The sequence below is a fragment of the Hydra viridissima genome, unplaced genomic scaffold (genome assembly GCF_058129835.1).
Source record: "Hydra viridissima isolate aposymbiotic clone 2 unplaced genomic scaffold, HvirCarnegie_v1 scaffold_4, whole genome shotgun sequence".
Lineage (NCBI taxonomy): Eukaryota > Metazoa > Cnidaria > Hydrozoa > Anthoathecata > Hydridae > Hydra > Hydra viridissima.
Window position 1 is genome coordinate 8,621,356 of NW_028324303.1, and position 12,837 is coordinate 8,634,192.

The following is a 12,837-nucleotide window of genomic DNA, read 5'->3' on the forward strand; positions in this document are numbered from 1 at the left end:
ACATCTGATGTGGAAGCATGGGTTAAGTACATGTTTATTACTTGCTTTTTACGTAGGTTACCTAGTTATTTTCCTAATAATATCAAGAAAATAGACATGTAACCTACATTAACAATATACACTTTAAGTTGTATAAATTATATTTTTCTAATTAAGTAATAGATAGTCTATATTATAGATCAAGACATGTAAACAATGTCAGTCATTTGAAAAAATAAAAACAATTGCACCACAACTACACCCAATTCAGGTTTCTGAAAGATGGGCAGTTTTAGGACTTGATCTAATTGGTCCATTTACAGAAACATTAAACGGCAATAAATATGTTTTAACAATAACAGATTTATTTACAAAATGGATTGTTGCTAGGGCATTGCCTGAAAAATCTGCTGTTGCTTTAGCTACTGCTTTGGTTAACACTTTTCATATGTATGGTCCACCAAAAAAAGTAATCACTGATCAAGGAAGAGAATTTGTAAATGAGGTAAATGCTAAAAGGTTTTCTAAAACTTTCATCTTCTTTGTGGAACTTAAATTTTTTTATTAATTATTTTTAATTTTTTTGTTATATAGCTTAACCATAAAATTTTTCAATTAATGGGTATAAAACATTCTGTGACATCAGCATACCATCCTCAAAGTAATGGTCAAGATGAACGCACAAATCAAACTTTTAAGCAAGCTTTAAGCAAGTATATTAATAATGAAATGAATGACTGGGATAGGTTTGATATTCTTTATATTTTTAACTCTTTTTCTCTAAAATGTGCAATTTCATTTATTATTGTTTTCTTTTTTGATGATTTATATCAGTTACACATCTGCAATTGCTTATGGACTGAACATATCATGCCAGAAATCTACAAAGATGACTCCATTTTATCTTATGTATTTAAGACATCCTCCAGGTATTGAAGTAATAAATGTTCAGAATGAGACTGATGATAGTTTAATTAGTAGTTTTTCTGAAAAAATATCTGATATTGTAGTAGAAAAGCTAGTTAATGATTGTGAAGCTGTAGAGAAAAAAGTTAGAGAAAATATAAAAGTTGCTCAAGAAAAGCAGTGCAAGCAACACATGAAAAAAGTTTCAAAAAAAGGTGTAAAGATGTTTACATTTGTAGCTAATGATCAAGTGATGAGGTTAAATGCAAGAAAGCGTGGTCGCAAAGGTGAGCCTTTATCTAAGGAGTGGTTGGGATCATATATTCTTACTGCTTTAAATGTGAAAGGTCAATGCACTTTAAAAAACCTTAAGGGTGAAATTTTAAAGACAAAAGTAAACGTTTCTCAGCTTAAACCTTATTATCCATGTCAAGACATAGAAACTAATATTCAATATCAAGAGGCGACTCATTTAGATTTGTCATTCAGTAGTTACCCAGAAACAAATGTAGTTCAAAAGACTAGATCTAGTCAAACAATGTTATTACAAAATCAGTCAGATATTAAAAACATTGACCATATTCATTCTTATTCACCAAAAAACAGCTTTGCAGTTAGTTTATCTGTATTTGAGAGTATTTTGAATCAAAACATGTTAACAGATATTGAAATTAATGCTGCTCAAGCAATATTAAGAAATCAATTTCCTGCTATTCAAGGTATGCAAGACACTTTATTAGGAACTAATCTTATGTTCAGCAAACAGTCACAGGAGATGCTACAAATTTTGCATGACGGATCCCTTCACTGGCTATTGGTTAGCACACATGGTTGCAGTGATGGAGTTATTAAAATTTATGACTCAATGAAGAAACAAATGCCAACTTTGCATGTACAAAACCAAATTGTTTCAATTATATCATCTTCTAAAAATACAGTTATGTGTCTATACCAACCATGTCAGCAACAAATTGGAGGAATTGACTGTGGTTTGTTTGCAATTGCATTTGCAGTAGATATTTGTATGGGGAAAAATGTTGCATCCATTTCTTACAATCAATCTGCGATTCGCCAGCATTTGCACAATTGCTTTAAAGCAAAGTATTTTACATCATTTCCAAGATCATATTTGGAAAAGACAGTTTATAAATGTGAAAGTAGTTCTGCAATTTTTAATTTTTGTTAATGTGGATTGTCTGATAAAATGTAGAATGTTGTGTAGATTGTCTAATAATAGATTATAAGTTCAGTATAGATAAAAAAGTTATGCAGTTTAATAGCTGTAAAAATGTTTTTCATGTTTTTTGTGAATCAGTGGCAGAAGCTTAAAAAACTAGTGCATGGAAATGTCTGTTTTGTATTATTTAATGATTAACTTTTAATATAGCTTCAGATTATTTTAGTTTTCTACTAATTAGACAAGATGCTGGTGTTAAGTAATTTTAATAAATCAGTGTAACCTGAACGTATGGCACCTGGCATCCCCTAATACCTAGTCTATGAATGGATCTATACTTTTTCATTATCACTTTTATATATCATATTTTTTTTATTTCAGGTATTAATGTAAGGATTTGTCAAAGCAAACATTAAGGGATCGACTTATATTAATGTTTTAATGGTAAAATGTGTTTTGCATCAGGAATTAAGTTATTTTGATTTATTCTTACCATAGGGCATACCAGATATATTTTATTTTGTTTATTATTGCATAGTTTTATCAGAGCATGCTGAAAGTAAGACTTTTGCTTTTGTGGGTATTGATACCTTCAGAAGACAAGATTAAATCTGTTTGAAGAATCTACATTTTCTATCTATGATGTCAATGCTGTATGGCAAATACAAAAGATGCGTCTTGTTTGGATTAGGCAATCACAATCATCACAAAAAAGGCTTTTTTCATAGCCACAATTCTGTTAAAAACATTATTAAGCATATGGGAAAAAAGTATTAGTGAAAAAGTTTAGTGAAAAATTTCAATTTACCTTTTGTACTAAAACTTTTTCTGTTACCTGCTGGATTAGCAGATTCGATGACAATGAGAGTAGAGAATTATGTTTGATAGGGTGTATATCCTGTAACACGCATAAGAACAAGACAATTTTTTCGTTTTTCAAAGTTAATATATGAATTTTAATTTATATTTATGGTACGTGAACGAAGTGAATTACTTGATTCATATTTCATGAATCAGGCATCAGACCTAGAAGATTTTAATGACACGCTCGTTCAATACTTTTTGTTCTACTTTTTTAGGGGGATAGAAAATGCAGCTGTGCCCGCGAAAAAGAAATCCACACTGTCATTTCTGTAGATTTTTTAATGTAAAATATGTTTTGTTACTTTGAATTTTTTGGAAAAAAGCTCTTTTAATTGTGTATTCACTTACGTCACTGTTATGTTTTTTGAACGTTAAAGTCACAAAAAGCTCAAGAATATTTTTGATTACTAAATTACGCTCAAAGTATAACTTTTGAACGTTTAAAAGAAATTCAGAACGTCTTTTGAATGTTCAAAGACGTCTTTTCCGGACGAAATGTCAGCTGGGATATCAGGATCAACTTTATACGCATATGGAACTTAATCGCCCAAAGAGGACATCGTTGAGCGTCTTTACTTGCATGCGTTTAGAACGCGTCCAAAACGTTAATTATACGTTCCCGTGCTGGCTAGGTTGTAATACTAGCCTTTTTGTCGATCTGGTCACATGATTATACATTTCAGATAAGTTAAATTGTTATTGATTTACTTACTAATAATCCGTGTTAAAGGTTGCTCACAGCTGGTGAGCGTCTTAGTACTTGTAACCGTGCCTTTGAAATATTCTCATAAAATTTATGAGAATATTTCAAAGGCACGGTTACAAGTACTCAGACGCTTGGACTAAGTAATTCCAATAGGGCCCCTTTTGCCAGTATTGGTATAATAATTTTAAGAAAATATAGAAAAAATTAAAATACCAGTAAAAAATTAAACAAAATCAGCCCCAAAAATCAATGGGCTCAGGTATTTTGCGCTCCCCCTCTAGATCTCCTTATATATTTGAGTGACTAGTTTACTAATGAGTTAAAAGATTCTGCTATAAAATTATCTTCTTTACCTCGCAAGTAAATAAAAAAATTATCTTTTTTTTTCTTTTTTTTCCGCAAATTTTTTTCCGCTACGGAAATAAATTTACATCGGGAAACAATTTTATGCGCAAGCCGCATAATTTTATTTCCTTAGTAACTGAAACTTGCGCCACGGAAATAAATTTGTACGACACCGGCAATTCCACAAGCAACATAATTTGGCACCTAAAATCTGTTCATAAAATATTTGGACCATCGAATTGTAATGTCAAAAGACAAGAACTAGATGTTCTTTACGATTTAGATTTTGAAAAAAATGAAGAAATAGAAGTTGATGAAAACAGCTACAGTAATAAAAGGTTTACATTAAAAAGACAAGAAGTTATAACTGAGAAATTGCTTGATTTCCTTCTCAAAGCCAATATGCCGATGTGCCTTGTAAATCACCAATCATTTATTGATTTTGTTAAATGTTTAAATCAAGATTACAAACTGCCTCAACGACAAACAATATCATATACTTTAGTTCCGAAAATGGTAAGTATTTTTTACAAATATATATATATATATATATATATATATATATACATATATATATAACTATGTTATTTTAAGTATGAAAGAGTAAAGATAAATGTACAAAAAGATATGAACGATTTATCATATGGTTCGCTCACACACGATATTTGGACTTCAATTTCGCAAGAAGCCTATTTAAGTGCAACTTTTCATTATGTTGATAAAAATTATCGTCTTCGTAGTCGAGTTCTGGGTTTATATCACTTGACCGAATTACATTTTTTTCAAATATATCACAAGAAGAGTATGGATTATAAAAATTTTTTTTTTTAATTTAGGCTCTATACGCTGTAGCAGACTCTGGATTTAACATGAAAAAAGCTTTAACAGATTTAGATCCTCTATTAAAATATTTTCCATGCGTTGGTCATAAAATAAATTCATGCGCAGTCGATTTTTTTTAAAAATTTAATATCAAACGATATACCAACTGTAAGGGTATGTACTTTTTTAAATTATTTTTAATATTATGTTTATTATTGTTATAAATAAATATTGTAATGTTATAGGGAGAAATATCATAAATATAAAAAAGTTTAATAAAGATGACGAATTACGAACAGTCGAGATAACAGAAGCTGAAGCTCGAAAATATGAAGAAATTAATTTACTTAAAGATAAACTTAATAGCTTGATTGCAAAGTGCAAATCATTAGTTGGTTTATTTAGACATAGTGAAGGTAATTATTTTATACAAACTTTTCAGAATTAATGTTTTTGATATTGTTAGAGCATAAATTATTGATTACATTATTCAGTTCATTATTTATTATTATTTAATATCTCTATATTAAAATATAGGATTAACGAAAAGACTTAAAGAAAAACAAGATATATTACAATATGACGTAAAGATAAAATTAGTGCAAGATGTTAAAACAAGATGGAATTCAACATATGATATGCTTGATTCAATTTTTTCATATAAAGATGCTTTATTATCTATGAAATATGAAAATGGTGCTGAATGCATTTTTCAATATGTGCCTTCAGATGACGAGTTTATAATAATAAATGATTTTTGCAATTTGTTTGAATCACTAAAAGATTTGACAATAAGCTTAAGTGGTCGAAATTATCCTACAGTTTCTTTATTATTTCCAGCTGTTTACAGTTTATTGAATAGTAAAATAACTAATATGGAATTCTCTGCAGATCTAATAGAAGCATTAAAATTTCAGTTACTAAATTCTTTAAAAAGTCGCCTAAATTATCTTTTAACTGATGATATTTTTGTGGCAGCTACTTATCTTGATTTTCGATATAAAAAATTTGAATTTGTGGAAGATATAACCCAACGTCTTGGTTTAATAATTCGAGCAAAAAATTTTATTAAAAAAATATTAACACCGCAGATGCAACAAGTTAGTTTGTCATCGCAAGATGCCATTCATTTAACACCATCAATTCCATCAAACCAATTGTCAAATAATGCGAGTAATGGAAATGCACCAAGACATAAAAATATTACTTTTGTATCACAAAAAACGGATAAACTTTTAATAACACCATGTACAAATCTGCTTGTGGATCAAATTCATCAAATAAACTTGGAATTCGAAAAGTATGACAGACATTTAATGATGGTTAATGAGAGAAACAAATTAGCTATAGAAGAAAATGGGTGTATGGCTTTTTATCAAACAGAAGGTGACACCTATAAACTTATAACGCTAGCTTGTAAAGTGATTTTGTGCTTAAGTGCAACTTCAGTTGCATCCGAAAGTTTATTTAGTGTAGCAGGTACTATACGAGATGAACAAAGAAACCGGTTACATCCCATGCTTTTGAGTATGCTTAATTTTATAAAGTTTAATATTATGCAGAAATATTAATTTCAACTTTCAATTAACTATTAACGATTTTTATACATTGATTTTAGCAACACTTTTTATTATATTTGTCAAATAATTATCTTACTAACGAAATAATTATCTTAATAACGTAATAATTGTTTTAATAACGCAATAATTAAACTTTTACTAACATGTTAACATTAAATAACCAAATCTTAAATTTTAATGAAAGATTTTTTATTGCAGAAATTGAGTTGTTTTGAATGAGTCGGTGTAAAAAATGAGGTCATTACCGAACTAATTTTTAATGTAAACTTGTCATTAGTGTAACTCAAAGCAGTTTTTCTCCTGTTCCTTTCTTTATATTCATTACTTACCCGAAGTTGTGAGAGAGCAGTTAATTAGTCCCTGAGTCAGTAAGTTACTGGAAAAAAAAAACGGTTTTATACGAATAAAATTCCGTGATTGGGAAACAATGCTTCAGTTGAAATAAAAAAAAAGACATAATTTAAGTACGTACGCTTTAATTTTGATCCTCCCCTTCCCCTCAATTTTCAATATCCCAGCGTTATTGGGACTATACAATCGCTAAAAGTTTTAAAGCTCTAGCTAATTTGGAGAGCAGTAAAAAATTAGTTGCAAGATTTTGCAGCAAAAAAGCGGGTACGTACAATACAACCCTTTCCCGGGTCTTCGCCCCTGGAAACAATTTTAACATAGAAGCTCACCAGGACTCTACAAGCACTGAAAGTTTCAGAGCTATAACTAGTCTGAAAAATAGTAATAAATTAATAAAAAATGTAATGGAACCAAATATTTTTTTAAGATTTTATATATGAGAATATAAATAGTAAACCTCCATTTCTGCAAAGCCAAAGACAATAAACAACCGAAAGTCGGAAGTGAACCAAAGTCGGTACTTGATAAATATTAATGCATATAAACACTGGCATAGAGACAAAACTAACTCAAAGTTTCAGTTTTTTCTAATAAGATTTCAGCTGCGTCAGGCCCCCTAATTTCTGTTTCAGCGCCCTCCCCCCTCCTAACTTAGAAGTACATATATATGTATGTATATATATATATATATATATATATATTGAATCATTTAACAACATCATTCAAATAATAAATAATGATATTTTTTTGTATAACAATTTAATGACTGCTTTCGAGTCTATTCCGTAAGCGCACATTCCGAAACGCTCCTTCCGTAAGGAACTGTTTCGCAAGTATTCTTTCGAAATGCTTTGTTTCGCAAGTTTCTTTTCGTAAAGAGTTATTACGGAATAATAATTATTTATTTTTTTCGTATAACGCATTACGGAAGGTAAATTTGCGCAAGAACAAATTCCGCAATAGCGACTTGAAATACGGAAGATAAAAATGCGAAATTTTCGCAAGTTTTTTTTTTACGGCGAACAACCCTAGTTTGAATCCAATTAATCTTTATATTACTTGTTAATTTAAAGATTTAATTTTTTTTTTTTTAATGAAAATTTTGCCCCTTTGTCTTCAACTTCAGGCGGCGGGAGGCAAAAATTTCGCCTCCAATTTGGCTCCAAATCATCTTGCCTCCAAAATACTTTCTGATGGCTGCCGCTAGTGGCTTCCGTTTCCCGATTGCCGGCGGCCTCTAAACAGTTTTGCCTCTACAACAAAGTTTGTTTTTTTTTTTTTTGGGGGGGGGGGGGGTGCCGTCATTTAGGAGGCGGTCTCCAACTCACCTTGCCTCTAAAAAATCTTCTGACGGCTGCCGCTAGAGGCATTCGCCTCCCGATTGGCCGTGGCCTCCAAAAAATTCTGCCTCCAAAACAAAATTCTAACGGCGGCTTCCAATTGGTAGGCAGAAACAACTTGAGGTGGAAGCCAGAACATTCTGCAAAAAAATGTTTGGGAAGACAATAGCTGCGGAAGAAACGTGGAGGCGAGAAGATTTCTGCCGTTTATTAACTCTGGTGCATTCCATGAATATAAGCAACTTTGTCCACAAGGTGTCATATAAAAAACACAACTGAATGGGTTTTTCTTTGTGGGGTGGGGGTTATTTTTTATATTCAATTGGGAGAGAAATTCAATTTAAACTTCAACAAATTTCCACCAAGTTGGTACATTTTGACAATTTTTTTTTTTTTTTTCTTTTTCTGAGTGCTAAGAAAGAAATTCAGGATTTCAGCTCATTTTTATTTTTTTAAAAATGGCGCTGTATCTTTATTATTGGACTCAAGCTCATTTTTTACGAATTGGTCACATACATACATACATACATACAAACATACATACATACATACATACATACATACATACATACATACATACATACATACATACATACATACATACATACATACATACATACATACATACATACATACATACATACATACATACATACATACATACATGCATACATATATAAGTTTTACTATATTACACAGATCTAAAAATTTGTTGTAAAAAAATGAGTGCAACTTTCGTTCAGAAGCTGAATGCAATGGAAGCAAAAACAGAATGGGTTTTAGAAGATGACTATGATCTTCAAGATGAAATTGCTCGGTCTACTTATGCAGGTATGTTGCATGATACTGAGCGAAATAAAAAATATTTTGAAGCACTACAAAAAACAATAGGTAGTTTCAAAAAGAAAATGGGAGGTTTTGTTAATGTATTGGATATTGGAACTGGGACAGGGATTTTATCTATGATGGCTGCTTCAGCTGGTGCAGATCATGTAACTGCTTGTGAGGTATTTAAACCAATGAGTATAACAGCTGAGAATATTGTTAAAAAAAATTGTCTGCAAGAAAAAATAAAGGTAGTAAATAAGTCTTCAACAAATTTGATTGTTCCAAAAGACATGCCTGAAAGAGTTAATGTTCTTGTTACAGAGATTTTTGATACAGAGCTAATTGGGGAGGGCGTTTTGCCAACTCTCCGTGATGCACATGAGCGTCTTTTAGTTAAAAACTGCAAGGTAATTCCATCATCTGCTACTATAAATATTCAGTTGATTGAGAGCTACAAACTATCTTGCATGAACAAATTAGATGAAAGCAAAATCAAATTTATGACACTTCCTGAAAATTTTAAAGACTGTCCTGGAACTGCTTCAGCTCATGAAGTTCAAATTAATCAGTTATACCCAAATAATTTGAAGTTACTATCAGAGGTACAATTAATAAAAAAGTTTGACTTTCAGGCACCATACCACCATGATTTGATCAATAATGAAACTAGGTATTCAAGGAATGAATCTATTATAGCTATCACACAATCTGGAAGTATTGATGCTGTTTTAGCATGGTGGGATTTGTATCTTGATGAGTCTTTAGAAATCAGACTTAGTATGGAACCAATATGGATGAGAAAGGAGTTTTACCAATGGCGTGATCATTGGATGCAAGCAGTTTACTATCTACCTAAAGCTCACAAAGTTAAACAAGGGGATATTTTATTTGTCAGCATGTTTCATGATGACTATAGTATTTGGTTTGATGTTCAAGTTAAGAAAAACATAGTATTTGTTGATCGACCTTTATGTTTTTGTGGTTTGCATGTCTCTTGGTCACGTGAGCGATTTGCAATGAATAATAGTAATGAAATTTCAAATTACTTTACTTCACTGGTTGATTATCTGAAAGAAAGAAATGAACTATGTTTAACTGTTGTTGGCGATACATCTTTGCTTCCTTTAAGATTGAATTTTGAAAATATTTTTGATCTTAAGTACATTGAATATTCAGAGTTAACATGCCGAATAGTAAAAAAAGTTATTGATTTAAACAAAGCACAAATCAAGTTTATTTTAAAGCAAAACTTGAACTATGTATTCACATCAGATTGTATTGTTGCAGAACCATATTTTTCAAATAGTCTATTACCTTGGCACCATTTGCAAATTTGGCATTTAAGAAATAGTTCGGAAAGTGCTGCTCAAGCAAGTTTTTTTTCTCCTCAAAAAGCCACTCTTAAAGTTTGTCTAGTCATGCTAGAAGATCTATGGAAAGTTCGTTCACCAGTAGTTAATGTGGAATCATTTGATTTAACAATTTTTGACAATCTTATAAGTCAAGCTTTAAACCCAAAATTAATTGAAGGACATGGATATTTTAATTTAGTAGAACCTTTTTCAATGTGGGAGTTCAAGAATAGTATTGTTAGTGATCCTGTCATACTTTATGAGTTTAAATTACTAGATAATATTCCAAAAGATTATGTAAATTTTAAGGGAGAAATAGTGTTAAAAAAGTCGTCATTTGTTCATGCTGCTGTTATTTGGTTGGATTTTGAACTGATAGAAAATGTGCAATGGTCCATGGGTTTAAACCAAAAATCAGAATGGGTCAATTATTGTAAACAAGGAGTTTACTTCTTTAAAAATCCAGATTTTGCTGAAAAAGGCAGTAAATTTACTTGCTCAGCGGTATTCATACCAAAAGACTGTGAAATTATGTTTGACTTATGTAAAACCATTAATTAAATTAATCATTCAAATAATGTTAAGTTTTTTTATTAAATTTTTTTATTAAAAAAATAGTTTTATTCAATAATTCTTTATGAATAATACGTATATCACAAATGGTTTTCCTTTAAATTATAGATAAATATAATAGTTGGTGTTATTAATATCAAAAACTGATGATAAATTGAAGTAACTGTTAGTGATTTTAATCTTTTCTTTTTTTTTTTTATTGTCTAGTATTTGTACTATTAGAATTAGTTGCAATAAAGATATTTGAATGATGCGAAAAGTATGTTGTCGAGTTGCTTATAAACCTGCTATTGGATTTTTTTTGTTTTTTTGCCTCTCTGTCTTGTTTTATTACTCACTAAAGAGAACTCTCCATAAGTATAAAGATTCTCCTATTACATTGACTTTAAATTCCAGAAAAGTATCACTGCAGGATCAATATATGAAACAGCTCTATGAGAAGAGCTTGCAATGGACATCTTATTCTAGGGAATTAAAAATGCAAAATCTGCTGGAAAATCCAGTTTATGCAAAGTTAAATATAAGTAAAGCTCAAAAGAAAAAGAAAGTAACATTACTTCTAATTGTTTCTTCTGGTCCAAAACGTTCTGATCGTCGACAAGCAATAAGAGAGACCTGGTGGACACAGTGTAAAGTCACAAGCAATGTATATTTTTTTTTTTCAAAATATTTTCCGAAGTTAATTTGAACCAGTCAGTTAAGATTTAAAAGTAGATTTCAATTACTTTTATTAGCAACATTAGTTCAAATCTCAGTAACAAACTTAACTGCAAGCAATTTGTTGATATGAACTGTTTTCTTTTAATGGTAAATCTTTTAGAAAACATAAAAGTATTATTTATCATAAGAGTAAATTTGTGATAAATTGAAATTTTAAAGAGTGTCAGGTCTTATCAAGAATAATAGAGTTGCCTTTATAAAATTTTATTCAAAAAGCAACAAAAATTTTATTTAACTTTTAATATTTTTAGGTTAAACCAGTGTGTATTTTTTTCACTGATCGTCAGAAACCTGGTGATAAATACTATGATAATATACAGTTGGAGAACATTAGGTATGGTGACATTCAATTTCAACCTTTGCGTGGAGGGGTTGAATTTGGAATAAGATTTTTGTATCATTTAGTGTGGGCTGTAAATCATTATGAGTTTGATTATTTCCTACGTTCTGATGATGACTATTTCCTTTGCTTTGAAAGACTGCTATTAGAGCTTCCTCAACCCATGCAAAAAGAATTTCATTGGGGTTTTGTTCATTGCATCAGTGAGCTTGTACGACCAGAGGAAAGCTTGATATTATTATCAAGAGATCTAGTTGAGCATTTTCTTTCTCAACCCCCACAACTTATTCGCTGCCATCCACTTGCTGACCAAATGATAGGTGTCTGGGTCACAGATTTGGCAATGAATAACTTGTATAGACATGATTACCGCTTACACCATGCACCAATTGTTGACCAAGCTCCTCATTTACGCAATCAAAAGAATATTTGTGAAAAGTTTATAGGAATACATGGTACTTATCCTAATGATATGCATTTATTTTGGAATTTAAAAGGAAGACCTATTTTATTTAAAACAGTCAAAGAACAGAATGAAAACCTTGGAACATTAATGACTAACTCTGAAGTATGTGAGTTAGTGCATAATTTTAATTACTTAAACTTTGAGCCTGAGTGGCAGTATGAACCACAGCGGTGCATTTTCAATCCTATATGGGACACTGGAAAACAAGCTGTCCTTGATGGAGTTTATATTGGAAGGCAAGATGATCAAAGATTAGCAAAAGAAGATATTAAAAATTTTGTAAATACTAAAATAAAAGTTTGAGTTTTATCTAAAGAAACTTTTTGTTTTAAACAAACACATTTGATTTGTTGAATTTATTATCTTTTAAATTGTAAAAAAACTAATCTTCAAATTTTCTGCATTTTTACTAGCTCATGGTATTTTTATATAACCAATTTATTAGCTACATAAAAATTAAGGTGTTAGTTTTTATCTTAACAATTCAT

At 30.4% G+C, this 12,837-nt stretch overlaps 3 protein-coding genes across 6 annotated transcripts; all 3 read left to right on the forward strand.

Annotated features, from left to right (window-relative positions):
* Positions 1-4,163: 4,163 nt before the first annotated feature.
* LOC149889719 (E3 SUMO-protein ligase ZBED1-like) lies at positions 4,164-6,512 on the forward strand. 3 transcript variants are annotated; one of them, XM_090086168.1, is made up of 4 exons: positions 4,164-4,493; positions 4,572-4,973; positions 5,045-5,215; positions 5,337-6,512. In XM_090086168.1, the coding sequence occupies exon 4, from the start codon at positions 5,438-5,440 to the stop codon at positions 6,368-6,370; it is 933 nt and encodes a 310-aa protein (XP_089942294.1). In that variant the 5' UTR covers positions 4,164-4,493; positions 4,572-4,973; positions 5,045-5,215; positions 5,337-5,437; the 3' UTR covers positions 6,371-6,512. The 3 variants fall into 3 exon arrangements, with proteins under 3 accessions (XP_089942294.1, XP_089942292.1, XP_089942293.1); XM_090086166.1 differs by having other exon boundaries at positions 4,572-5,215; XM_090086167.1 differs by having other exon boundaries at positions 4,814-5,215.
* Positions 6,513-8,100: 1,588 nt separating this feature from the next.
* LOC149889720 (protein arginine N-methyltransferase 7-like) lies at positions 8,101-10,825 on the forward strand. 2 transcript variants are annotated; one of them, XM_090086147.1, is made up of 2 exons: positions 8,101-8,439; positions 8,814-10,825. In XM_090086147.1, the coding sequence occupies exons 1-2, from the start codon at positions 8,350-8,352 to the stop codon at positions 10,809-10,811; spliced, it is 2,088 nt and encodes a 695-aa protein (XP_089942273.1). In that variant the 5' UTR covers positions 8,101-8,349; the 3' UTR covers positions 10,812-10,825. The 2 variants fall into 2 exon arrangements, with proteins under 2 accessions (XP_089942273.1, XP_089942274.1); XM_090086148.1 differs by having other exon boundaries at positions 8,102-8,435.
* A 139-nt stretch (positions 10,826-10,964) lies between these two features.
* Positions 10,965-12,743, forward strand: LOC149889721 (beta-1,3-galactosyltransferase 6-like). The gene is made up of 2 exons (XM_090086165.1): positions 10,965-11,469; positions 11,795-12,743. Exons 1-2 carry the CDS (start codon positions 11,071-11,073, stop codon positions 12,650-12,652), a joined length of 1,257 nt encoding a protein of 418 aa, XP_089942291.1. The 5' UTR covers positions 10,965-11,070; the 3' UTR covers positions 12,653-12,743.
* Positions 12,744-12,837: the final 94 nt, after the last annotated feature.